Raw genomic sequence first — 25,847 nt, 5'->3', positions numbered from 1 at the left:
CCTTACTGCCTTATCCCTCCCCTTACTCCCCTCTGCATAATCCAAAGTTCCTTTATTCTTCCCTACGCACCTCCCCACTATGGATCAGCATCTGCTTATCAGAGAAAACATTCCACCTTTGGTTTTTTGGGATTGGCTTATTTAACTTAGCATAATATTCTCCATTATGGCAAATGCCATAATTTCATCCTTCTTTAAGGCTGAATAATATACCATTGTGTGTATGTACCACATTTTCTTTATCCATTCATCTGTTGAAGGATATCTAGGTTGGTTCCATAGTTTAGCTCTTGTGAATTGAGCTGCTATAAACATTGATGTGGCTGCATCACTCTAGTATGCTGATTTTAAGTCCTTTGGGTATAAACGGAGGAGTGGGATAGCTGGGTTAAATGGTGGTTCCATTCCAGGTTTTCTTAGGAATCTCCATACTGCTTTCCATAGTGGTTGCACCAATCTGCAGTTCCACCAATAATGTATGAGTGTACCTTTTTCCCCACATCCTCATCAACATTATTGCTTGTATTCTTGATAACTGCCATTCTGACTGCAGTTAGATGAAATCTTAGTTATTTTTTATTTTAAAAAGAATGAATATAGTAACATCTTGGAGTAAATATTTGGAGAGTCTAACACCTTTGGAATCATATCATTATAGACTTTTTTCACTGCTTTAGAACATTAAGATTTATTTAGTACTTTATATTTACTGGTCAAATGCTTTCTCCTCCTTCTTCTTCTTCCCAAGTCTTTTACCTACCTTTTACAACAGGTTTTTATTATATATAACCTGAAGTTTTGTGAAATTCTTCCCTTGAAACCTGAAAACATGATACATAGTTTTTATAATAATCAATTTTCTTCTTAAGGGTTTCATGTTATTATACTGTGCTTCAAAATCCCCTTTTAAGGCTAAGATCGATAAATTCAGTGATAACCCAGGATTCCAAGTGTGTTGGTGGGGGAGTGTATGTCAGATCACTGAGTAAAGACCATGAAAATAGGTAGGAAATTATGAGTCCAGGGCTGGCAGAAGTGTGTTCAGCTCTTCTGGCTACAAAGAGGCGTTGCACCTGATGCAAAGAGTTGTGTGTTGCTGAAAAGCACCACTGATGTATGTCAGAGACAGAATGAAGGAAGAGACTCCACCCTGACAGCTTTTAATGAAATTTAAATTTGAAGTGTGTGAAACTGTGGTGGAATTGAAGGGAATCTGACTAAGACATGCCCAGGGATATTTAAGTTTGTCTCACCAGTTGTCCTTTTGAAAGTTTGAGCTACAAGAGGGTACTGTATCTTAGTTTGGCTTTTCCATTTAGTTAAGGAACTTTAAAGATATGAAACCTCAAAATTGTTCATTTGAGGGCTGGGGCTGTAGCTCAGTGGAAGAGTGCTTGCCTCACACATGTGAGGCACTGGGTTTGGATCCTCAGTACCACATTAAAAAAATGAATAAAGATATTGTGTCCATCCATAGCTAAAAAAGTATTTTGAAAAATTGTTCATTTGATTGATTATTCAATACATACAAAAATAATATAAGTATTGTCGCTCTTCTTTATAGAATTTTGGAACTGGAAGGGACATAAGTATAACTCAATGAAACATGTCATATTTTGATTTTACTAGTGGAGAAAGTAAGCCTAGAGAGGGCAAGTGACTTGCTGATGTTTTCTCAGTAATTCAGAACTTACATCTGAGATAAAAATCTCCTGGGGTGTTTCAAACAACCTAGCTTTCCTGTACCAAGCACTGTGTCTTAGTCCAGTCAGGCTGCTGTTTTAACAAAATACGATAAGCTGGGGGGCTTATAAACAACAAACATTTATACTCACAGTTCTGGAGGCTCCAGGGTCCAAGATCAGGATGCTGGCAGATGCCTGGTATAAAGACCTGCTCTTTATATATTTGCCTTCTTGCTGTATCCTTACATGCTGTAATGGGTAAGGCAGCTCTCTGGGTCCTTCTTTATGAGGGCACTAATCCTGTTAAGACCTAATCACCTCTTCACAGGTCCCAACTCCTAATCCCACAACCTTGGGGGTTAAGATCTCAACATATGAATTCTGGAGGGAGCACACACATTCAGACATTCAGACTATAGCTCACTCTCATCCCCACTCTTCCTCCAGTTCTCTACTCATTTCCAGACATGAAGTGAGTCTTGCCACTTTCCACAGGATTTTCAGCACATTGAGCAGGCCTGTGTCATCTGACTTCTGTCTCCCTCTCTTCCTCATTTCTAATTATTCCTCCTTTTATTTCATTACCTTCTAGCCCTACTGCATTCCTTTTGTGTCTTGGACATAAAAACTCATTCTATGAGTATTTTTGTACCTATGCATTTGTTGTCTTTGCTTGTAGTGTTTTAGTATATAACTGAGTAAATGGAGGAGTAGCCTGGTAGTTTCTGTTTGGGAGCAGGAATGAATGAAATATCATGTCATGTTTCAGCTGTGATCTTTAACAAAGCATGTGAGCTTTGAGGGGAGGAATTTGGACCACATTGTGCCTATATGTGAGGGAATAGCCTTTTTCTCTACTTGAAATGAGCCTAGGTGATTTACTTGTTTTAGTTAAAATCAGAGCAAAACACTGTTGTTGAATGGGCTATGGAACATATGCAATGGCCTGTCCCAAAGTGGTGGAGCCACAAGAGACTATCACAAGCCCAACTTCTAACTGCCACAAATTAGCTGGTGGCCTACTACAGGCAAAATTAACACTCTGGCCTCTTTCTTCACTTCTGGATTAGGGAGGCTGAACCAGAAAACTTTTGTAGGCCTTACCAATTCTGTCATTCTCTGAGAATCTGAGCTTGGGAAGGACATCCGAACTATTTTTTTTCCCCTGACAATTTCAGCAAGTCTTGATTGTGATAGCTCTCAGCATCCAGGTTGTGTGGTGAGAACAAGCAATTTTAAGTGGCTGCAAAAAGTCATAGTTACCACCATAAAATAACTGCTAATCTAGTCATCAGTATAACTCCAATGGCACAAGAAATCAATAGGTATAATTTACAATTCTGCTCCTTAACATCTCTTGTGGTGAAGAAAAATCACATCTCAGTGCTTATTGTTTAGCTGTTCAGAGTAATTCCCCAGGGAAGATCTTGGCATGCTATAAATGAATGACCAGTACTGAGGGCACCACAGTCCAATTCTTAGTAGTGGTTGTGGAGGGTGATGCTTGGGCCCTGTGGTTAGGCTCCAGTTACATGGAGGTATGTGTTTGAGGAACATGTGTCATCATAGCTCTTGATCTGTTATCTGTGCCAGTTCTTGATAAGAAGACGCATATGCTTGATTTTTACGTGGTGACAGAGAAAATAGAACACTGCAGACATCCTTCAGACTGACAGGAAGGAACATCTTGGATTATGTGGTGAAGATGTATATGCAGATAATAGCCAAAAGGTGACTGTTAGTGTGGCCTATGCTTTATCATTGCTGATTAGAGGAGTTGAAGGTGTACAAATAATGGACCCATGTGGTACGGGATTGCCAGTGTATGGCTTGATGTTTCTACTGGAAGGTTTTTATTCCATACTAGAAATGATGATGAGAGCTATTGTGAACGTTCAGTTTTAAGCTTAAAGGTCAAGGCGCCCTGGTCTAAAATGAAACTAAATATGGATTCATATTTGAATTCTGAAACTTACTGGTTGCTTCATCAGGGACAACCCATTATCCTTTTAAAGTTCTCATTTGTATAAAATATGTTGTTAATGTTGCTCATAAAACTTTGTTAGGAGTAAGTGAAATGATATGCATAAAGTGTTTTAAATACTCCGACAGATAGACTCTATGATAATACATGGAATCATGAGGAGAGTCCTGGGAAGACTTGGCCTGTTTTGAATGTGGAATTTTTTTGAAGAGCCTTGTAGTTTCTGGACATCATAGTGCAGTGTTGAGTATTTAGCTGATGCTGTATAATGCTTGTTTGGTTTCCTTCCCATCACCTTGGTCAGCTGAGTCTCGAGGTTAGTAGTTCTCAATGACTTTAGATGGTAAGAATGATAATAAGCATGAATGTCAGAGAAAGAGGAATGATGTAAAAATGTCATGTTTATTGCAAATATTACATTGAATTAAAAAAGCTTCTAGTTGGTCAAACTTTGATCTGTACGGTGTTTTTTTTTAAATTGGATTCATTCAAGGTATGATTTTCATCTCTTACTTATACTTTCCCCCCAAGTCAGATTTCCAGTTTATCTTAGGGACTCAAGGCCAAGTATTCAGATCTTTGGCATGGGCCCAAGAAGGAGTTGGATTAACAGAGGTATCAACACTGCCTATATTCCTTTCTTTTACCTCTGGATTTTGAAGGACCATGAGGGACTAAGGAAGATAAAGGAAAAGAAGAATTCTTAAGGTCAACTTACAGCACCGAGAAATGAGGTATCTTACAAGGCTGCCTCAAAAATTATCTCTGTTCCTGTTTGCCATTTCCCTAAGGGCCAGGACCCACAGAACTCTTGAACAAAGCAGAAGCAGACCATGACAGTGGCCCTCATGCTAGTGATGAGTGAAGTTCATCAATGGAGTGAAGCCTGCTATCTTCTGGATCTTCTATTTTAAATTTTAATAACACTGTCTATAAATCTCTATCAAGGCCATAGGTTAGTATGTATAAACAAAGAATGACTGGCTATTACCAGAAGTGTTCAAACTAATCTCAAAATGTATGGAAAAGGGAAAGGCAGAGGCAGTTGTATTCTTCCATGACACCAATTGTTTGGGATATAACAGCTTATCTCACACCAGAGAGAGTCTATCCATAGTGACTTCAATTAATACTATCACCACCACCCAGTTTCCTATGTGAAGTCTTTTCAAAGAAACATAAATAAAGAAAACTCTTAGACATAACTTAGAGCTAGTGTCTCTAATGTTTTTGATAGGCTTTTACCTCCAGAGTCAGAGTATTCTTTGCCTTACTATGAAATTAATCTGTCCTCTGGGGGCCAAATAAGTGATGTACTTCCTGTTTTTCAATTTTCTTTCAGACATAATTTACAATGTTATATTTCCAATACATGTTAAAAATGTAAAACAATATAGTTTTAAATACAGGCTATGAGGACAGCTTGGAAGTAAACTAATATAGTTGTAAATACAGACTATGAGGAGAGTATGGAAGTATGAAATCTCAAGTTGAATGCACTTAAAAAGAAACTAAAATTATAGGAAAACTGTAGCACATCTGTGGAAATACTACAGAAAGTCTTATTCTGGGTTTGGTAGCATACTGTTTTCTTAATATAATGATATTTATAATACCTTATCACAGCAGTTCAGAGATGATAAAAATATAAAACTTAGAAAAAGAATCTGAAGATACAGGTAGAGTTCTATTAGGTCAGACATTTCCAAATCCATGAAGATCACATTCAAACCAAGATATCTCAAGCATCTTATGTTAAGTAGGATCCAAAATGAAGTATATTAGTCAAATTAATTGTAAATGAAGACATTTCAGCATTTAGAGTCTTCAAAGATTTTAAATACCAGGACCTAATAATTTTATTTTATAGTCAGTGACTACATAGCTAATGTGAAACCATAATTAACACAGATGACACAAATGATAATGTACTTTTCCATGGCAAATAAATATATTTAATATTCTCATGAATACCATTTGCTATTACAAAATAAAATTCACTAGTCCAAAAATTGGAAAATATCTTAGGAAAATAGACATGATAAAAAGTTTGACACTATATATTAATAATTTAAAAATACTGTCTCAAGCATGGAAATGTTACATTATTATTTGAATGAAAGTTTGTCAACATACAGAAGACATACTCTGAAATAAATGAAAAATCAAAATCTTGAAATAGTGGCAAGTATCTTTGTTAAGTAGAATGTAAAATGAAGTAAATATTAGTAAAATTAATTATAAATGAAGACATTTTGGCATATAAACCAAAGAGTTTTCAAAGACTTTTAATACCAGGACCAAATTACATTATTTTCCAAATGATAGATATTTTTAATGTGTGACAGATACTGAAATGCCATGGACAACATGAACTCTTCACTTCCTAAGGTGGTGATGACAAATAAGAGATGGCTTTATAAAATTCAAGGAACAAAGTGAATTAACTTACCACCTCCTTAAAATAAAAGTGAGAATAGTTCTCATGGGAGAACTTAAGCACCATTAGCAGACACATCTTATACCAGATAATGAAATCTTTTGTGTTTCAGTAGAAAACTATTTCAATGGTGAAAATGACGTAGGAATCAGAAGCACATTCTGCTGAGACACTAGGTAGTTGACACTTTCCCGGACTGGAAAAACATTTCACAAGAAAGCATATAAAGTTATTGAGTCAATGGAGTTTGTTCTAAAAATAACCGATGCCTAGTGAAATAGCTTACCCGCCGCCACGACTCTGGGATCCTCATGAGACTGATGCCTCCCAGCTGCACGGCTATCTGCACTCTCATTCCACCACAGAACATGAACTGCAGAGATAAACCAAAAATTGTTTTCTAAAGAGTATGGCATTGACAAAGAATGCGGAGAAGTGAGTATAAAAATGTCCTATTGTTTTAAATAAAAATTAAATTAAATGTCAATAAGGTAAAACTAAATATTTAGGTGATAAGGTTTCAGAGGAATCAGACATGGGAAAGAAATTTATACATTAATTAATCAAACTTTTTTTTTTAGGTGAAAGAACAGAAAACTGGAAAAGGAAAGTAAGGTAAGACAGCTAAAGACACACTCAAATTTCATGACTTCCTATTACAGTTGACTTTATTTCAAAACAGTAAGGTTCTAAAAAATTGTGTTTACTATAAAAAATTTATATAAAACAAACAAAAATAAAAAAAATAGTATAATATTAACTACTTAGAGCAAACCTCTATTAATATTTGGGGCATTTCCTTTGAAAGCCAACACAGGGTCTTATTGTATATTATGCTTACTAACAGATTCTTTAAAATTAACAGTGAGTATCTTCTGTGGCAATAATATTTTTAAATGATGATGTGGATTCCTTCATACAGATACAGCAACTTTTGTTACCAATCCTTATTGTTGGCCATTTAGATTATACCCAATATTTCACTATTCTATAAAATACTGGACTAAATATTCTTGTGCATAATTATTTATAAATTTTTTAATAATTGCAGTGTAATGCAAAGAGAGATATAGGAAAATGCAGATAAACACAAAAAGAAGCTAGGAATCATTTCTGTACTACCCAGAAATAACTAGTTTTATATATGGTTTATCTCTTTCCATACTTACACATATATATATATACTTATAAATTAATATATTATTTATTATATATTATGATGTATATATATGGATATTTATAGATATCTCTATATATTTATATCTATACATACATTTATACTATATATACATAGTATATTTCTGTATTACATAATGTATTACATAAAGGTCAGACCACAATATTTATTTTATAAACAATATTAACTAAATTTCATTTGAACACCCCTATGTATACATCCATAATAATGATGATGATGGTGACTACTACTACTACATTTAATGGCCTAGAGTGTGTGTGTGTCTAGTGATTACACCTGTAGGGCCTTGGGCATACTAAGCATGTGCTCTACCACTGAACTATATTTGTAGTGCTTTTTATTTTTATTTTTATATAGAGTCTTGCTAAGTTGTCCAGATTGGCCTTGAACTTGTAATCCTCCTGCCTCAGCCTCCTGATTTGCTGGGATTACATGTGTGGACTACTTTGCCTGATTTTAAGCATGTGTTAATTCATTTGGTCCTCATAATAATCTAGATGGTAGGTTATTACTATCATATTGTATAGACGAGGAAACTAAGGCACAGTGAGGTTAACTTACCCAGGGTCACAAAGTTACTAAGCAATGATGCTGGGATTCAAATCCAGGCTGTCTGTATCTGTTTATTTCCTTAACAAAAACTCCTAAAATGTAAAGTGAAAAATCTAAAAAGTATATCTTATATACATATATATATTTTAAATTTGCAAATAGTATATATAATACTGTCTATATAGCATATATATTATACACTGTCTTCCTAAAATGTACTGATTTTTATTCATCAGATTACATTTTCCTACTACACTGAGAATGAATTTAAGAATAAGTGTGCACACACATTTTTAGTAGTTTTTTCTTATAAAAATTATACATACACAGTATCAGAGATTAAAAGACTTTCAGTAACCTTTAATCTCATCATTCAAATATGACTACTTTATATACTTTCAAATTTCTTTCCTATATAACTGAAAGCCCCTACAGACATATACACCCCTGCATATTTTCTAGAATATTGCCAAAGACAATGAAAATATTTTTTTATTTATATGGCCCAATTTGGGGAGGAAAAATTAATACGAATCCTATATATTATATGAGTACTTATTTATTCCTGACCTAACATTATATAAGCAAGTCTACATTAAGTCAAAAGTGACATCTCATTAATGTTTTAATCTGCCTCTTCTTTAATATGTATTTGGTATTCATATATGTGCCTACCTTTGCATAAATTTTTATTTTGTTTTTGCTTTTGAATTTAACTTATGATGGTCTGTACCATATACAGAGTTTGAGCTTTTGTATAATAAAATCATCAATTGTTTTTTTCCTTCCCCCCCTTTTTTTTTTGTTTTTTTTCAGCTTAGGAATATAGTCTCCATTCATATTTTTAAATAAGTTCATCAACACTTAGTTTTAGCAGTTCTATGAATTAAATATTTTTTCATTGAAATCTATTAGCATCTTGATTTTATTTAGCATATAGTATGAGATAATTTTTACAATAATTTTTCTCCATCATTTTCCAACTTAAACATCTATTTTGTGTATGATGACTATCTTCTTATGATAAACAGGCTGAGCATCTCTAATCCAAAAATCCAAAATCTGATATACTTCTGGTCCATGCATTTCAGATAAGGGATACTCAACTATATTACTAGAAAGTGAATTTTCTGTGTTGAGTTGAGTGGGTAGCTCAGCACTGACTTTATTAGGTTTGAGATATCCATTGTACATAAAATAGAGATGACTAAAGGTAACTGTGTATTATTAGTCTTTCAAATATTTTTTTAGCTATTATTTGTCATCTGTCTTTCAGATAAGCTTTACAAGTATTTTCAGAATTTGTCAAAAGATCTTGAAATTCTAATTGTAATATCTTTAAAATTTAAAAGTTAAATACTCTGGGGTGGGGATATAGTCCAATGATAGAGCATTTGCCTAGCAAGTGCATGGTCCTGGGTTCAATCCCCAGGGCTATGTACACAAAAGAGCACATTTAAAAGTTAAATACTCCAAGTCTTAGTAAAAAAGTTTATATTTAAAAATTTACTAACATACGTGTATATATATATATATATAAATACATGCCACATATATGTTGAAGTAGTGGGAAATGGGTGAATTTTTATGGATGGGGGCCTTAGTGTAAATAAATTAATACATGAATGAATAAATAAATTATGATTTTACTCAGAAACCATCTCCCCAGAAATGTTATTTCAAAAATCAATAAAAATATATTCAGAAGAAAAAATATTAAGAAGAAATAGATTATTTCTTGAGGTTCTTGTACCTATTAAAATTCAATCATTTTGATACATCATGAAAATAGCAGTTTTATGTTTGAAAAAGACTTCATAAAGATGTTAAAATTCTAAATAAAGATGTGACAGCTTTTCTCAACACTTGAAAATGACAAAAAAAACAAACATTTGGCAATAAAAGATAAAATATACAGTATGAGAGAAACTTATCCAAGGAACTTATTAGTAGATCACCATTGAAATTTTATAGATGAAATGAACAATGGTACCTTTGTTGAGTGTTCCATATTCTGCATGAAAAACACCAACTAATTTTGTATAGCCTTGATTTATATGAGCATGAACTGCCCTTTTAAATGCATCACCCCACAGAGCTGGGCCACCGGGTTTCATCTGAAAAGAAGCCAATTCATAGACTCCTAAAATAGGAAGAAAAAGGACAATTTTACAGAAAACATTCAAGCATTTTCTAATCATGTCTGTCTTGTTTCCATGGAAAACTAATCTACAAATACAGATTTAGAGGATCATATATGGTTATATTGATAATATTTATTATATGTGCCTTATTTTCCTTTGCTTTGGTTATCATGCATATGATAAAAAAAGGACTGGAGTTATAAATATGTAAACTATTATCTGAAATATCTTGAATATAAAAATCTATTAATAAAACAGATATTAATAATTTATAATGAAATAGGATTTTTGACCTGAGTTTATACTTTTAGAAAAGAATAAAAGAATTTTCCAATGTCTCCTTTATTTTCATTCTTCTTTCCAATTTCCACTTCTTCCATTTATATTTTCCCCCTGTAAGTTTCTTTTTCTAACAGGAAGAACACAGAAAACAAAGAAAATAAAGTGATGTCTCTGAGTTTTGGAGGAAAAAAATCCAAATAAATCTAAAGAGGAGGTTTTATTGTCCCTAAATGTCCAAGTATGTAGTTGAAATGTTTTTTATCTTCTGAACAGAAAAAAGGACTGGTAGAAAGAAACTAGGGACAAGTAGATATGAGAAGTAAAGGGAAAACATGCAAACGTTACTCAAGAATAATACACAAGAGTGAGGAAAGAGAACCAATGTTAGAATCTGTGTGAGAAGCCAACTATTTTATCTAGATAGGTCTGACAGCTGAAGAGAGATTAAGTAAGTAGGATCCAAATAAGTCTTTTCAAGTTTCTTTGTAGTATAATCTGAAAACATTAAAGAATTCGGAATAATAGAGAAAATAAAATAAATCTAAATTGATTTTTCTATTCTGACCTTGGTTTAATACTGGATTGAAGCAATAGTTTCTTTAAGCCAGCAAGAAGTGAAATCAGCAAGAAGATATATCTTAAGGAATTATTTTCAAACTGAGAAGAAAGAGGAAGACACAAGTTAGACTCTAGTGATATAGCTTATTAGCTTCAGTTAATTCATCCCCCTCAAATAGTTAATTTTATAAGGTGTACTAATGACTTAATATTAATTACATTTTGTGGAAAATATTCTTATATTTAAACATCTGTTTTCTTAAAATTATTCCTTATTTTCCCACATGTGGTCCCTACTTCTAATGTGCAATTTCTCAACCTTCACTGACTATGTAGACTTATTCTGAAACATAGCTAAAGTTAGCAATGAGTAAAATTTCAATTTGGAAAAATTCTTCATTAATTAATCCCATTTTAAGAGTAAACTGAAAATTTCAATTTAATTTCATCTAACAATCACATTTTATGTTCCCATAAAACAAAGGATTAGTTTCCTTATTTGCTATAGAACTTCACCATTTATCATTTAAGATCTTCAGTATTTCATTCATCTAAACCATAAGTGGTGAAGAAGGAGGGTGACTTACCCTCTTTTGGAGGCTTTTCTAATTTGCACCATGGCACCAGGTAAGTAATCTCACTCTCTTGTTTATCAATGAGAGCTAAATTTGGAACGAGAAATTGTTCTTGCCATTCCTTATCTTCAGCCAAGGCTTTCCGAACTGCAGTTCGATGAGCAAAATTATCTGTGGGAAAAAAGAATTAAGAAAAAGAAACATTTACAACTTAAAATCACCTATGCGTCTCTGGATTTCATCCAATCAGCAAACATTCACCTGCAGCATAGAGGAACACTGTTATGCCTTTGGAGATAGCAACATGAAGAGATGTGACATGTGCCCTCAAGTTGCTCATGGGGTCAAGGGAATAGAAATGCAAATGACTAGTGTAATGTCACAGAATGGGCTTCATAAGTTCTTTTGCAGAGGCTGTGTGAATTAGGTAAATTATTGTATCTTTCTGTATTCAGTTTTTGAGAATATAACATTGTTGTGAAAGCTTGCTGTGAAGGTTAACTGAATTAATACACAAAAAGAGCTTAGAACAGTGTTTAGCACCTAGTCAGTTAAGTATCAATATTTGTGGACTATTCTTATTAATTCAGTAGAGGGATTTTACTGATAGTGCTAGTTCAGAAAAAGGAGGTTTTTCTTTGGTGGTGGCAGGTATTCAGGTGAAGGTACACCTTGAACCAAATTACAATAAGTGAAATTAAAATGTACTTGGTGAGTCTCTTCTCCTTTCAACAAACAGATTTCAAAGAAATATTGCTGATTCTTTTACTTATTACCAGCCATTTCCACCCCTGCACTTAATTTATCTTCTAAGTTATTCCAACAGCTAGGGATGTTTACCCACATATGGGCCTAGTACTCTATTAACTATTCAGACCTTCTAAGACTAATGATAAATTTTTGTATGGTTTATGATGGTGGTAAGGAACATCACCTATCTCACAGCTTAAGTGAAGTAGATCAGGACTTCATTAGCTTTCTTAGTGGGCCATGATTTAACTTGTAACACATCTAGAGCACAAGTTATATCTTAATGGGCCTTGTCCTACTACAACAGGGAAGGACCCTACTCTGTGCTCATGGTTAGGTGTAGAACGAATATTTTTCATAATAAAACATTTTATTTAATTATTAAATTTAATTATTAAAACATTTTATTTAATTCGGACACTGATGACCAACCATAAATAAAATTACCAATCTTTGGATATCCTCAAGACCTGATGTATACATAACAGACTAGATTGTGGAACAAATATTCTGAGGATTTTTGTAACTTGTTTTCATTCCTCAGGGGTAGGTCAGTGTGATATGGGTAAAACTAACTCCTTTTCTCTTACAGTAGTATGACAGTAAATTCCTGGAAACTCTGGGGTGCAGAAATGAAACAAAAAAGTGGTCTCTAAACATAACAAAAGTATTAAATCTCAGAGATGAGTGACGTTTAAAAATCTGTGACCTCCTCTCAATTTCCATTTACTTAATGACCCTAAGTTTTTAAATTATGTCTGCTAAAAGAGTGACATCCAGCCCTAACTTTATTAATTAAAAAAGACACTTTCTCTTTCCTTTTGTGATCTTAACACATTTGGGCTTTTTCAAACCCCACCTTAAAATTTTCATAAACCATCTTTGTACCAAACCAGTCTAAATTTTCTGAGTGTTAAAGCTAGTTCACAATTTTATAATTTCATGTATGAGAATTAATATTTTCTAAGTTATGGTAATATAAAACTTTGGAAAGGAATTGTTACAAGTAGACCACTGGCAAGAATAATCACTGAATTTACTTTTATGGTACTGTAGTCCTTTTTAAATTAAGATTTTACTTAACCTGTATGTATCTATAATAATACAGATTTAAGAACTAAGTTTCATGTTACATGGAATGCAATGAAAATCTGTACTAAACACTTGAAAGTGGGATGACTCATACCATACTTCCAAATGTGAAACACTTTATTTATTCTGCCTCCAAATTCTACACTCCAATATCCAATCAATTCAGAGTGAGCTGTCCGAAGATGCACATTTTTCTTGAAGTTTTCCAGGAACTCATTCATCTTTGAGGGTTTAAGAGAATAGGTACGAAATTCATAGAATGTTCCATCATTTTGCCTGGGGCCTGTAGCAAAAGATGAGCACACCTGAAGAAAGATAAAGCAAATTTAAAGATTTCGGAGAGAGAGGATTTATTATGCTGTGTTACAACCAAATCTGAGTTTGGAAACAAGGGACACAGATTAGACTCATAATCTATGTTTGTACTTGTCAGTGCTCCACAGACTTGTGTTTATGCAGAGATGTCAATAACAATAAAAATCATGCAGAATACATAGCTGCTGTTTTCCTGGCAAGGATTCACAACCTTTAGCCATTTTTTTTCATGAAGGCAAGGGTGTCATATGAAGGCATTGGTATCTCAATGATACTCCTATACTGGAGAAGTATAATTAGAATTCCCATAAGTTTATGAAGAGCTTTCCTTTATTCAGCCAGTATTTGATTTTCAGTTGATAGCATATGGGCTAGAGTTATGCATCTGAAAGAATTTTATAAATTCAGTATGTATGGCTTTCGGCAGGCACAATGAAAATATAGGACTGGTAGAAAATTCCTCTTTTAGGTTCTTAAAAAATGGAAATTGCTCTTCAGTTCAAAGTATTTCCTACATTCAATGAGGTAAACCACTGGTCAAAAATAAGATTGGAATTTAAGTAAACATTACGATATTATGTGCCATTCAACTCCATTGTAATATAGTGATAGACTTAATGAAAGCTAAAAAAGAGAAATTCAAGAAGTCAGGATTTCCTGAATAATTATTAGGTTCAAAAGACAGATGCAATGTGAATGACATTTAATGCATCCAGTTATACTGGTTTGATGGGAATATCTTTTAACAACAATTAACTTGTTAAAATATTCATATGCTTACTATAAAATTTCTAAATCTTTTTCTGAGTAAACTTAGTTTTCACTAGGAAATTCCTTGCCAGAAATTATCTCCTGTGTATGTACACATGTATATAAAAAAATGCATGTATAGATACTTATGTAGCATTCTACTTTTCAAACCCATCTTATGTAAGAGTGGTTAGTGGGTGCCCATTTCCAACAGTAATTATACCAGAAAAATCTGTTAAAAGCAGACACAGTACTTACAAAACTATGGGCAAATTAGTGCTTACATTGACCACCTTGCATGTTTAGAGAAACAGGTTTTGCTTTCATATATTTTTGTTTACAATATGTATGTTATTTGTGTACAGGCTTAATAAAATCATTTCAACTGAATTTATTCCACTCATGTCTGTCATAACTCATGTTATTTTCGGATTGCCCAAATGACAAAGTTTTCCATCAAAAACAACCTCTGCCTTTGGTGGATATTCTTTTTGTGCATTTTAACCAAATTTTAACAATGTTAGTAGAATAAACAATAGCCTAATATGTGTGGTCTAAAAATCACAAGTAAAATATATCAGCTATAAACCAATGGGTATTAGTAATTCTTTTTAGGATGATTTGAAGGCTTTGTATTCAGAGGATGAAATAGTTGATCAAATACACATTGTATACACATTTTCAGGGAGACCATACACAGAAGGGAAATTGTAGTGAGAAAGAAGGGTGTATGAGAAAGAAGGGAGGTGAAGAAATTTTGTAGGTTTTTGCTGCATGGCTGGCTAGAAGTGTGCTGGGACAGAAATCTTCAAACACTTGATCCTCCCTTATCACTAAGTTAGGATTCATTCTTGTGAGCAATGACTAAGAATTCATTTATAAAAGAATGTTGGTAGAAATGTAAAACCATAACGTTCAAGAAGTTGTAAAGAAATAATTCTTGGCTCTGCTCCACTAGGGAGAGAAGAATAAAGACTGCATTGTTAACACCCGGGTGAAAAGGTCATTAATGGCTCTTCCTTAGTCTCTAGAAGAGGCTAACCAGGATCTTGCCGGCTGAGAAAAGAGTAAAAGCCTAAACATGGAAAAAGAATCGCTAGGTCAGGGGCTGGCGATATAACTCAGATGGTAGAGTGCCTAGCATACACAAGGCCCTGGGTTCAATCCCCAGCACCAAAAATAAAAATAAAAAAAAAATCTCCAAGATAAATCCACCGAGCAACGCTCTTTCTACAGTTCAGCCTGGATCACAGGCTGCATTTTGGACTTTTCTCATCTAAGACTGAAAAGTTCCAAGCCCAGCAGGGACCCACTCAGGCTCGGGTCCCTGCTGGACTTGGGGACCACCGCAGGACAGGAGAGGGCTGGCACGGTGCTCCACACTGGGACCCTGGCCTCGGTTCTCGGCAAAATGTCGCAAGTTGCGCACTTCCTTTCAAAGGCGAAGGCCGGTCGGGTCGCAAGCGGTTGGTGTCCTCTTCCTGCACCTTCAGTGCGGACGAGGCAACGTCCTGTCAAACCCAAACCCACTAAGGGCGACAGCGCCTGGGCCCTGCCACGACGTGGCGAGCGCTCCCGGGGCCGCAGCCGCCACGGAGCTTCGGGGGCGACCTCGGGGCTGCCCGAGGACCCTGGCCCGCAGAGATGAGTCCTCCTCCACAGCCCCCGGCCCGCAGTCACCCGGCAAGCCGAGTCCGTCGCGCATGCGCGGAGTCACGCGCTCCCCGCCCCACCCCGCCCCCCGTACGGCCAAGGGTGCGGCCAGTACCTGAGGCGCGACTGTGCGCGAGGCCAGAGTCGCGGCCAGGTGGCTCCGGAGGGCCAGCATGGCGCGGCGCAGGACGCAGAGAAAGGCAGCCAGCGGGCGTCGGGTGCGAGACCCTCCTTCTGCGGCTTCCTGACTGGAAGGCGCGGCGTTGGGGCGGGACTCGGCGGGCCAGCTCCGCCCCCGGGGCGGTGTCAGGAGTGTGGTGCCCCCTGACCCCGGGGCTCCCCTTTGTTTCCTCTGGTTCTTGCTGCACACGTTAGAGTTGAGGTTAGAATTAGCTGAAGGCCGAGCTCGCTCGGTTCCCGCTTCTGGGGCTCCACGCCGCCGCCCGGCGCAGACGTGCGAGTGTTCCGTGTTCCGTGTGCAGCGCGCGTGTCTGCGCAGGAAGGAGGCTGTGGCCGCGTGGCGGGCAGGCTTGCTTTCCACATCCCGGCTTTCCTGACCGAGAGCAGAGCTGGGAGCCTGCCCTTGTCTTCGCTGAGGGTATTCTCCATCCTGCTTGCCAGCCCAGCATGGCTTGGAAACCTCCTAAAAGTTTGGATTAAACTTTTCCGGAACCCAAAAGAATGGGTGCACTCAACCTGATATAAGAAATTCAAATTTAAACTGGCATAAATTGAAATAAAATCTTTCTGTAATACTTGAAGTGAAACAGCCGACCTCTGATGTAGTCCTCTATCGATTGTTGGTCCTCCCCTCAAAAAAAATATCTTCATTTAACAATTTTAAAGCTGTTTCTTCTATTAATGACTATTAATATTCATATTAAAATTGACTTATTAACTTACATTAGTACGTATTATTTTAATGTTCACATTATTCTTGCTGGTAGTTACATTATTGCACATGGTGAAGCAACAGTGTTTAAATCATGACGATGGAATTATTACAACCTTTCCACCTGTGCTTAAGAAAGCCAGACTTTTTAAAAGTAGTAAAGTAGTAATTCTGGTGGAGCTGCCTCAGATTTTTTTTAAAATGGATTTTATAATTAATTTTATGATTTTATAATTTATAATTTTGTATATAAGTCTTCTTTCATCCTCAAATTAACAATTGAATTTCTAATTGGTGGACTCAACCGTGAAGGGAAGGAAAATATTGGGGAAAAAGTTGTGTCTGTACTGAATATATAGACTTTTCCCCTTGACATTATTACCTAAACAATATAGTACAGTAATTATTTATTTAGTTACATTGTATTAGGTATAAATATCTAAAGATGACGTAAAACATACAAGAAGATAAGTGTTATGTTATTTGCATTTTGTATAGAGACTTTGGGCATCTATGAATTTTTGTGTCCTCTGTGTGTTTTGAATCCAGCACCCTACAGATACTGTGTGATAGCTATCAGAGATTAATAAATAGTGGGAAGAAAATACAGTAGAATATGAAGAACAGAATGTACTGGAGAAGATAATAAAGTCCTAGCTATTTCTCAATATCCATTCTTTCCTCTCACCTTTTATTTTCTTTATTAATGTTTGCATTAGTGCATTATGGTTATACATAATAGTGGGGTTCATTTTGATATAATCCTACCTGCATGGAATATAATTTTCTCCATTTTAGTTTTCAGTGTTCCCCCCCCCCCATTTCCCTTCCTCTATTAGGCTTCCTTCTATTTAATTATGTTTTTTTTAATTGATACACATTCAGGTGAAAGTTTTGGATACACATATAGGTGAAAATCATGGTGGTACACTCATATATGTACATAGCATAAGTTTGTCAGTTTCATTCCACATTTCCTCTGCTTTCTGGTTCCTCGTCCCATACCCTTTAGTCTCCTTCTACTCCATACATTTTCCATCTATTTTTATGGAACTCACCTGCCTCCCCATTTTGCTGTATATTCTCCATATGAGAGAAAACATTTGACCATTGTCTGAGTCTGGCTTATTTCACTTAGCATAATGTTCTCCAATTCCATCCACTTACCAGCAAGTGCCATAATTTATTCTTCTTTATGACTGAGTAAAACTTCATTGTGTATACACATTTTCTTAACCCATTCATTTGTTTTTGGGTACCTGGGTTGGTTCTGTAACTTGGCTCTTGTGAACTGTACTGCTGTAAACATTGATGTGCCTATATATCACTGTAGTATGCTGATTTTAGTTCTTTTGGATAAATATTGAGGAGTGGAATAGGTGGATCATATGATGGTTCTATTCCTAGTCTTTTGAGGAATCTCTTACTGCTTTCCAAAGTGGTTGAACTAATTTGTAATCTCACCAATGAGTGTAGCTTTCCCAGCACATTCTTGCCAGCATTTATTATTTATATACTTGATGATTACCATTCTAACCATGGGTGGGATGAAATCTTGGTATAGTTTTGTGTTTTCCTGATTGCCAGGAATGTTGAACTTTTTAAATACATTTCATACATTTTTTGTTGGCCATTTGTATTTCTTCTTTTGTGAAATGCCTGTTTAATTCTTTTACCCATTTATTGACTTTTTTTTTTTTTTAGTTCTTTATATATTTTGGATCTTTTCTTAAATGAGTAATAGAAGCCTTAGTTTGGTGTGGTCATGTGACAGTCCTGGCGAGTGGAAAAAGTCAGTGCATTAATGACCTGTAAGTGATCTAGAGGGGTGGAGGAATGTCTCGTTTCCTTCTTCGTTTCTTCCTCATTTCTGCTTGCTGAAATGTGGATGTAGTGGCTGGTCCTTGGTCTGTGAGGTAGAAGGCACATGCTCTTGATAGTGGAATAAGAGGAGCAGCTTAGGTTTCTGGTACTCTGGAATATCCCACTAGGAGCCTGGGACTGCTCTTCTCTGGATTTGTTTTATATGAGAAATCATATGCTGAGAAAATGAATGGAACTGGAGTACATCATGTTAAGTGAAATAAGTCAGTTGCAGAAAGACAAATGTTGCATGTTTTCTTTCATTTGTGGAAACTAAAAAACAACAAAAAAGATGTCCTTAGAGTAGAAGGGGAGCTATTAGGGAAAAATCAGAATAAGGGGACTAGGGGAAGGGTGGGGGAGAAAGGGAAGAATGAGAGGGTAGAAAAGAGGGCAGACCTGATCAAGGTGCTGTATATGCAAGTATGAAAATGTCACAGTGAAACTCAATAATTTGTACAATTAATATGTATTAATAATAATAAAAATAAACCATCTTCTGTACGACTATAATCTTAAATAGGAGGGGGCTATCATTCCCTCTTCTCCTGTCTCTGTCTCATTTTGTTTGTTTTTATTGTTTTCCTTACTTCTGACATTCATTTTAATTATTTATTTTTTGTAGTACCAGAGATCAAACCCAAGGCATCACCCACACTAGGCAAGCTCTCTACCAAGGAGTTATAACCCCAGTTCAAATTAATCAGTTTGACATTAATCACTAAATTCTTTGCCAAAAGCATAAATTTCCTTTCAATATGATTAATGTCAACCTCTCAGGACTCCTAGTTCTCTTGCTCTAGTGTCAGCTTCTTGTTCTCTAAGAGCTATGACAGGATTTCTGGAATTTTTTTTCACTGACACTATTGGGAATCTCATTTGCCTTGTGTTGGGTTTTTCGTTTTCAGGATCTTAGATTTTTTTTAACTTCTTATTTTAGGAAAAGGAGATGAAACTTTAAAGAGTTGCATCTCTATCTCTAAAAAATATATATTACCAACCCTCTTAATTTATAGTTTGAGTGCACATAAATTTCTACATTGAAAATCATTTTTCCTCATATTTTTTAAGGCAATGTCATATCGTATTATAGTTTGTGGTGACAAATTCAGGTCATTTTGCTTCCTAATTTTTTGTATATGACTTTTTCCTCATTCCGTAAGCTATTATTTTTTTCTTTGTTCATGATCTAAAATTTTACAATCATGTTTTTCAGAGTTTTTTTTTTTTTTTTTTTTTTTTTTTTAAACCATCATTCCTTAATAGTAAGTAAATCCTCTCAATCTGGAAATCTTAAATTCTGGAAAACTTATTTTCTTTCTTGGCCCTTGGATTTCCCCCCTTTATCTCTGGAATTTCTGATATTCGAACACTAGAATTTACTTAATCCTCTATTTTTTTCCTTTTTTAAAAATTGTGTGTGTGTGTGAGAGAGAGAGAGAGAGAGAGAGAGAATTTGGGGAGTGATAAATGTCCCACTTTTTTCATTCTAGTTTACTTGTGAAAAATTTAAACCTCTAGTCTTATAGTGTTTATTTGTAATAGTTTCTTTTTTCACCTCTTTCCCCAGAATTAATTAATAATTAATTGATTAATAATAATTAATTAATTAATAATTAATTAATCTTCTATTTTGACTAGCTTCAGAAATATCCTAATTTTGTTTCATGGATTCAATATCTCTTTCTTACTGAGTCATTAATTTTGAATGCCTGTGCTCCTGCCGTTAGTCTCAAGAAACGGGGGATTGCCAGCAACTGAGAAGCTCAGTTCTGGTCAGTTCTCCTTCCTGGTCAATTCTCTCTACAACACCCTCCCTGAATTTTGAAATAAGCATTACATTGATTTTCTTTAAAATTCAACTACATAGGGATGTAACTGAGTATTATATTATTTTGTTTTGCTTATCTTAGATTGTTCTTCAAATGTAATCAGACTGTTTTTATTATTTTGTTGCATGATTCTTAATTCTAACTTTAGGCTTTTGAAAACCATGCACATTAATGTAGTTGCAGTAATTAATTTTTCTGTTGTACTGTATTTCATTCATATCCATTAAGGTACGCTTATACCTTAATTTGATAATTATGTACATAGACATTATGAATGTCTCTGTAGTTGTCTCCCTGTTCCACCAGAATTATTTCTCTAGGACAGCCATTCCTCATTTTTCTTGTGTAATAAAACCCTTTGTCAATCTTGCAAGCCTATGGATATCTAGGGTTTCTAAGTATATGGCAAATGCATAGGTTACAAAGAAAACAGATTATAAAGAAACAAGTACAAAAAAAATTGAACTAGAATAATTAAAGTATAACAGCAAAGATTTAAAAAAGAAATGGACACATATCTTTATCAGGGCACTGAATAACAAGATCTAGTGGTGGGTACAAGAGACATAATTTTAAAGTATTGATGAACCTAAAAATTTTGTTGTATTTGCAGCAACTGTAAATGAAATTTGACAATACTCTTGATTTTTATTGGCTAAAAAAGTCAAGTTCTGCTAATATTGTGGTTTATTACCTCCCTTTATAAACCAAGGAAATGCTTCATTTCAATTAGAAGTCAGTGACAATACATATATAACCTTTAACTATGCAAATTACCAGATCTAGAGAGTCCTCAATAGACTCCCTTGGGCTCTTTTTGTACTAGATATTACAAACTACTGCTCTAGTACCCAGCAGTGGAAATCCTGGGTCATAAATTATATGCATGTTAATCTTTACCAAATAGTGACAAAATATTTTATAAATTTATACTCTTAAAAGCAGTGTATGAGGTTTATCTAACCAACTTTTTTTGTCCATTTGATCTGATGAGTGTGATGATACATTTTTATATCTCTTATTACAAATAGGTATGAATTACAAGGTGGTGGAGATTATGAGGTGGCTCAGGGTATAGTCTATTTGATGGTGTTCCTGTTTGATTTTGTCCAAAGGCTGGGCTCATGCATCTGTGAAGAAGGAAGCAGGAGAGGTGGATTCAATGCTGGCCCAACTGAGTAGAAGGCAGCAGCTACAGCTCAACTCTAGATGCTTATATTCTGGAGCTACTACATCCCTGGGTAAGTGCTTTTTCTTTTAGTGCTCTATTATATAGTCACTAGATGGAGACATAGACCAACTTTTCCTTCATTGGGCATCTGAGTATGTATGTTTGTCTTTGGGGTGTGTGGGGGTATGTGTGTGTTTAATGCTGGATTATATAGTGGAAAAAAATTGCAGTGAAGTTAGAAGTTTTATTATTATTATTATTAACAGTAATTGGTATTTAAAAATTAAAAACGTTCACTTTTTCTTACAGAGCCCTACTTGAATCATTGGATTTTTGTTAGATAACTGTTGTGTGTGAACATTGAATTAAATGTTTTTGGGTGAGAAATAAAACCAGCCACTGCATCCCTGCTCTTCTTTTTAAAAATGTTTTTGTACTAGTGTATTGTAATTATGCATAGTAGTGAGGTTCATTGTGACATATTCATAAATGCATATAACATCATTTGCTCCAATACATTCCCTAGTACTTCCTCCCTAACCTCATTATCCTTCCTTTACTCTTCTGGTCTTCCTTCATTGATTTACAAATATTTTTACATAAAAGTGGAATTCATTGCTATATATTCATACATGCATCCTTGTTCTTGAGTTTGTCAACATATCTTGGTATTTCTTTGTCAGTTTCTTTGTTGCTATTATTACAATAAGTGATAGAAAATTTTCAAACAGCTCAATATTTAATTGCAATAAAATTTCTAATGTTTAACAGAACAAACTATTTTTATTACTAAAACATGCATTGAATGTGTATGCATTATATAATTTTTAAATATTAAAAACGAATTGACTTTCTTTAGGTTTTACATTGGAAAGTGAATTTTAGTGCCAATGACATTATAAAGCCAGTTACCAATAAATGCAAATATTTCCCAAATATGGCTTTTCAAATCTTTTGCTTGCTTTGAATAATCTGTGACTGGATCTTTTGTTATTTGTTTTAGATTTTTATTTTATTAAATATGGCCTATTTCTAGGTATAAGTTGAGATACCATCTATCTTTAAGCACTTATACAAGCCTGGAACATTTTTTCATGAACACCCCAAAGAAAGACACCTGTATCCAATACTCTCCAGTGTATTATTTCTCTTTACCTTCATAAGTTGCCCTAGATATCCAATAGCTGAGAAATTCACTTTTTAACTTGTTTTAGTTTCTCTTGGCCCTCATGAGTGCTTTTACATCTTTATAATTTGCTATATTTTATCTAGTCTCAATATTGTATTGAGGAGATCAGTTCACATGCTTGTGGGCCTCATTAGGTGCTTAAGGATACTGCCTGGGATGTGTCCATATACTCTTTATGATCTAACTTCAAATGTTCCTCTCTCACTTATGAATGCTGACAGACATAATTTATGGAGAATCAGAACTCTTTAAATTAAAATTTTATCTGAAAAACATTTCAAGTTATATTTTCGAGGTAGCTTAATAGTGCTGTCACAAGTAGGCTTCATATTCCAAATGACTTTCTTCACATATCAGGACATTTATTGTTAAAAAATAACTTTCCTATATTCACATATGAATATACAACTGTTGTAACTCCAAATTATGTACAACCACAAGAATGGGAAGTTATAGTTCATGTATGTATAATATGTCAAAATACACTCTACTATCATGTATATCTAAAGGAACAAATAAAAAATTTTTAAAAATATATATTTCCCAATTTTCCTACTCCTTTAGAGATTTTTGGAAGCTTCTCCCCCTTAGCATGAAATAAAAACTGAAAAAAAGTAAAACAAAAGTTATAACTTTAAAGACTGCTTCAGTATAATTCCTGTTTTATACCCATTTTCATTGGAAATCAGTTGTTTGTAAGCCTCTGTTTCTTGGAAAGAGGGATTTCTGCTAATCCATGTTACCATAGGACCCTTATGATTACCTGTTTAATGTGAGCTGTGCCTTCCTTTGATTAGGTAATCCTCATACCTGTTTAGCTGCCCTTCTCATTTTGTGAAAAGTGGTTGTAATAAAAATTTACTTTATATTCTCAAACATATATCCTATTTCCCTTTTTCTTTCAGAGAATATCACTGATACTTATTTCACAGATGAGAAAATTAGATTCTGTTGTATCTGATATTTTATAGATGCTGTTAACATGTCTTTTACTTAATCCACTCTTACTCTTGCTCATTTCACTTTGTAAAATTGATGTGTATATTTTACAGATTAAAATAAAAAACAGAAAATAAGCTCAAATACAATAAGTGGCTTGCCAAGGATAGCCGGGTAGTTTAGAATTGGCCCAGGCATTTTCATTGTGCTCCTATAATTTAGTGTTTGAGAGTGTGAGCTGAAGCTTATTTATTCCTTACCCCTTTTTATTTAAGTGTTCTTATGTTTGTTTTGTAAATAATGTTTCAACGAGAAACTTTGTAGATGTATTCTTGGGAACATTGCTGTAAGTAGAATTATTGAGTCAATTTCATGCTTTTCTGTTCAGTTTCTATTCATATTCCCACAGGCAGTGAAGGAAATTTCCTCTTTGTGTACATGCTTGCCAATTCTTGTAAGACTTTAATATTTGTACATCAGGTGGGTTAGAAGCATCTCATTGGTATAATTTCTATTTTTCTGATTTCTTATGAATCGAACATCCTTTCATGCATTTATAGGCCATGTTATCTTCCTTTTTGTTGAGGTCCCTGTTTATATTCTTTGCCCACTTTTGTTTGTTCATCTTTTTCATATTGTTTTGAATTATTTTTTGATGTTCTAGAGTTTGGAAGTTTAGCTTAGTAGTATAGCATATGCTTAAGATGCATAAGGCCTTGAGGTCAATCTCCAGCACTAAAAACAAACAAACAACAAAACAAAAAAATATGGATTCTAATATCTATGTGTTATTGATATAGGCTTCTATTTGTGGTTATTATTTAAACTCTCTGAAGAGTTTATTTTGCCATATAAAAGTGTCTAAATTGAAATTATTAGTCTTTTATACTTTCTACATCTTTTTGGCCCTACTTGTGGTATGCTTTTCCTTTCCTTGTATATGAAGATATTTTTATATTTTCTACCAGATATTGTACATTTTGCTTTCAATCTTTAAGTATTTAATCTGTCTTAAACTTATTGTGGTCACAGTATAAGGTATAGATTTAATTTGATTTTTTTTCAATATAAGTAGGCCCATTACTAAAGCAAAAATTATTAACTAGTTCATCATTTCCTATTGATTTGTAATGTCCTCTTAAATCAAATGCCGTTAGTCTAGGATACAAACTTCCACATAAACCCAGGCTATTTCTGCTTGCTGCAGTCTACTGCATTGATATATTTTTCTAGAACTGTGCCAATGGTAAGAAATCAGAATTACTCTTGTTTTTTTTTTTTTTTTTATCCATCTTGTCATTTGATACAGTAAATATACATTTCTTATTCTAACATTGTCTTGGCTATTCTTGATCATTACTACTTAACCTGAGTTTTGGGATAAACTTAAGAAATAAAAAACCATCAAGTTTATCTTGATAGAAATTGCATTAAATTTATAGAGAAAATTAGGATGAATTTGTATATTTATTCTTGAAGGTCCTCACATGAGCAAAATTTAGTTGCCCAGATTATGGGAGGTTTTCTCCATTGTGTTTTAATGAATACTTATGTTTTTCTTCAAATATTCCTTGTGAGGTTTTTATTCATGGGCACTTTATACTTTTTGTTGGTTTTCCTTGTTGTGATCCTTCTCCTTTTCCCCACCCCTCCCCTCTCATTTCTCTTTCCTACCCCACCCTACACCATGACATTGTATATTGAACCCAGGGGTGCTCTACCCTTGAGCCTTATCCCCACTCCTTTTTATCTTTTATCTTAAGACAGGGTCTCACTGAGGCTGACCTTGAACTTGTAAGGCTGCCTCAGCCTCCTGAGTCCTTGGAATCACAGGTTTTACCACCATGCCCAGCTTCCCAAAGATGCTCTCTAGGTTCATTCTCCAACCATTTGTTCATGTTGTAAAAACTACTACTGAGTTTTACATATTGATCTTGTGCTTGGCAACCGTGCCAGAATCTCTTATAAGTTTGAATTTTTTCT

At 34.5% G+C, this 25,847-nt stretch overlaps 2 protein-coding genes across 8 annotated transcripts in view; one reads left to right on the top strand and one right to left on the bottom strand.

The window, feature by feature from the left end:
- Positions 1 to 5,343: 5,343 nt before the first annotated feature.
- NIPSNAP3A (nipsnap homolog 3A) lies at positions 5,344 to 16,250 on the bottom strand. Of its 4 annotated transcripts, XR_013759704.1 has the most exons (7): positions 16,094 to 16,250; positions 13,355 to 13,565; positions 11,431 to 11,589; positions 9,853 to 10,002; positions 7,869 to 7,951; positions 6,396 to 6,482; positions 6,289 to 6,305 (listed from the first exon to the last, which is right to left on the bottom strand). XR_013759704.1 is itself a non-coding variant. In XM_079113718.1 (6 exons), exons 1-5 carry the CDS (start codon positions 16,151 to 16,153, stop codon positions 7,875 to 7,877), a joined length of 657 nt encoding a protein of 218 aa, XP_078969844.1. In that variant the 5' UTR covers positions 16,154 to 16,250; the 3' UTR covers positions 5,344 to 6,482; positions 7,869 to 7,874. The 4 variants fall into 4 exon arrangements, 3 of the variants coding, with proteins under 3 accessions (XP_078969844.1, XP_078969843.1, XP_078969845.1); XM_079113718.1 differs by having other exon boundaries at positions 5,344 to 6,482; XM_079113717.1 differs by lacking the exon at positions 7,869 to 7,951 and having other exon boundaries at positions 5,344 to 6,305.
- LOC306645703 (olfactory receptor 13C7-like) overlaps positions 6,412 to 25,847 on the top strand; it is a 57,767-nt gene continuing 38,331 nt past the window's right edge. For 2 of the 4 annotated variants that reach the window (XM_079113706.1, XM_079113705.1), the window contains exon 1: positions 21,756 to 21,806. Coding sequence is in view for 2 of the 4 variants with exons in the window: in XM_079113703.1 (XP_078969829.1) it covers positions 21,728 to 21,806 (79 nt within the window). In the remaining 2 variants the exon portion in view is untranslated. Of the gene's footprint in view, positions 6,545 to 6,690; positions 6,725 to 16,268; positions 16,361 to 21,680; positions 21,807 to 25,847 lie in introns of those variants that run through there. The other 2 variants (XM_079113703.1, XM_079113704.1) reach the window with 2 other exon arrangements.

The sequence above is a fragment of the Sciurus vulgaris genome (genome assembly GCF_902686455.1).
Source record: "Sciurus vulgaris genome assembly, chromosome: 15".
In the NCBI taxonomy this organism is placed as follows: domain Eukaryota; kingdom Metazoa; phylum Chordata; class Mammalia; order Rodentia; family Sciuridae; genus Sciurus; species Sciurus vulgaris.
This window is presented reverse-complemented; position numbering and strand designations above follow the sequence as displayed.

Bases quoted from the DNA above. Each gene is read 5' to 3' on its own strand.
- NIPSNAP3A (XM_079113717.1), bottom strand. From the start codon at position 16,153: ATGCTGGCCCTCCGGAGCCACCTGGCCGCGACTCTGGCCTCGCGCACA. The intron at 10,003-11,430 runs GTAAGTCACCCT...TTCCTATTTTAG, and splicing joins AGAAAAGCCTCCAAAAGAGG to GAGTCTATGAATTGGCTTCT. The intron at 6,306-6,395 runs GTAAGCTATTTC...ATGTTTTTCCAG, and splicing joins TCCCAGAGTCGTGGCGGCGG to TCCGGGAAAGTGTCAACTAC.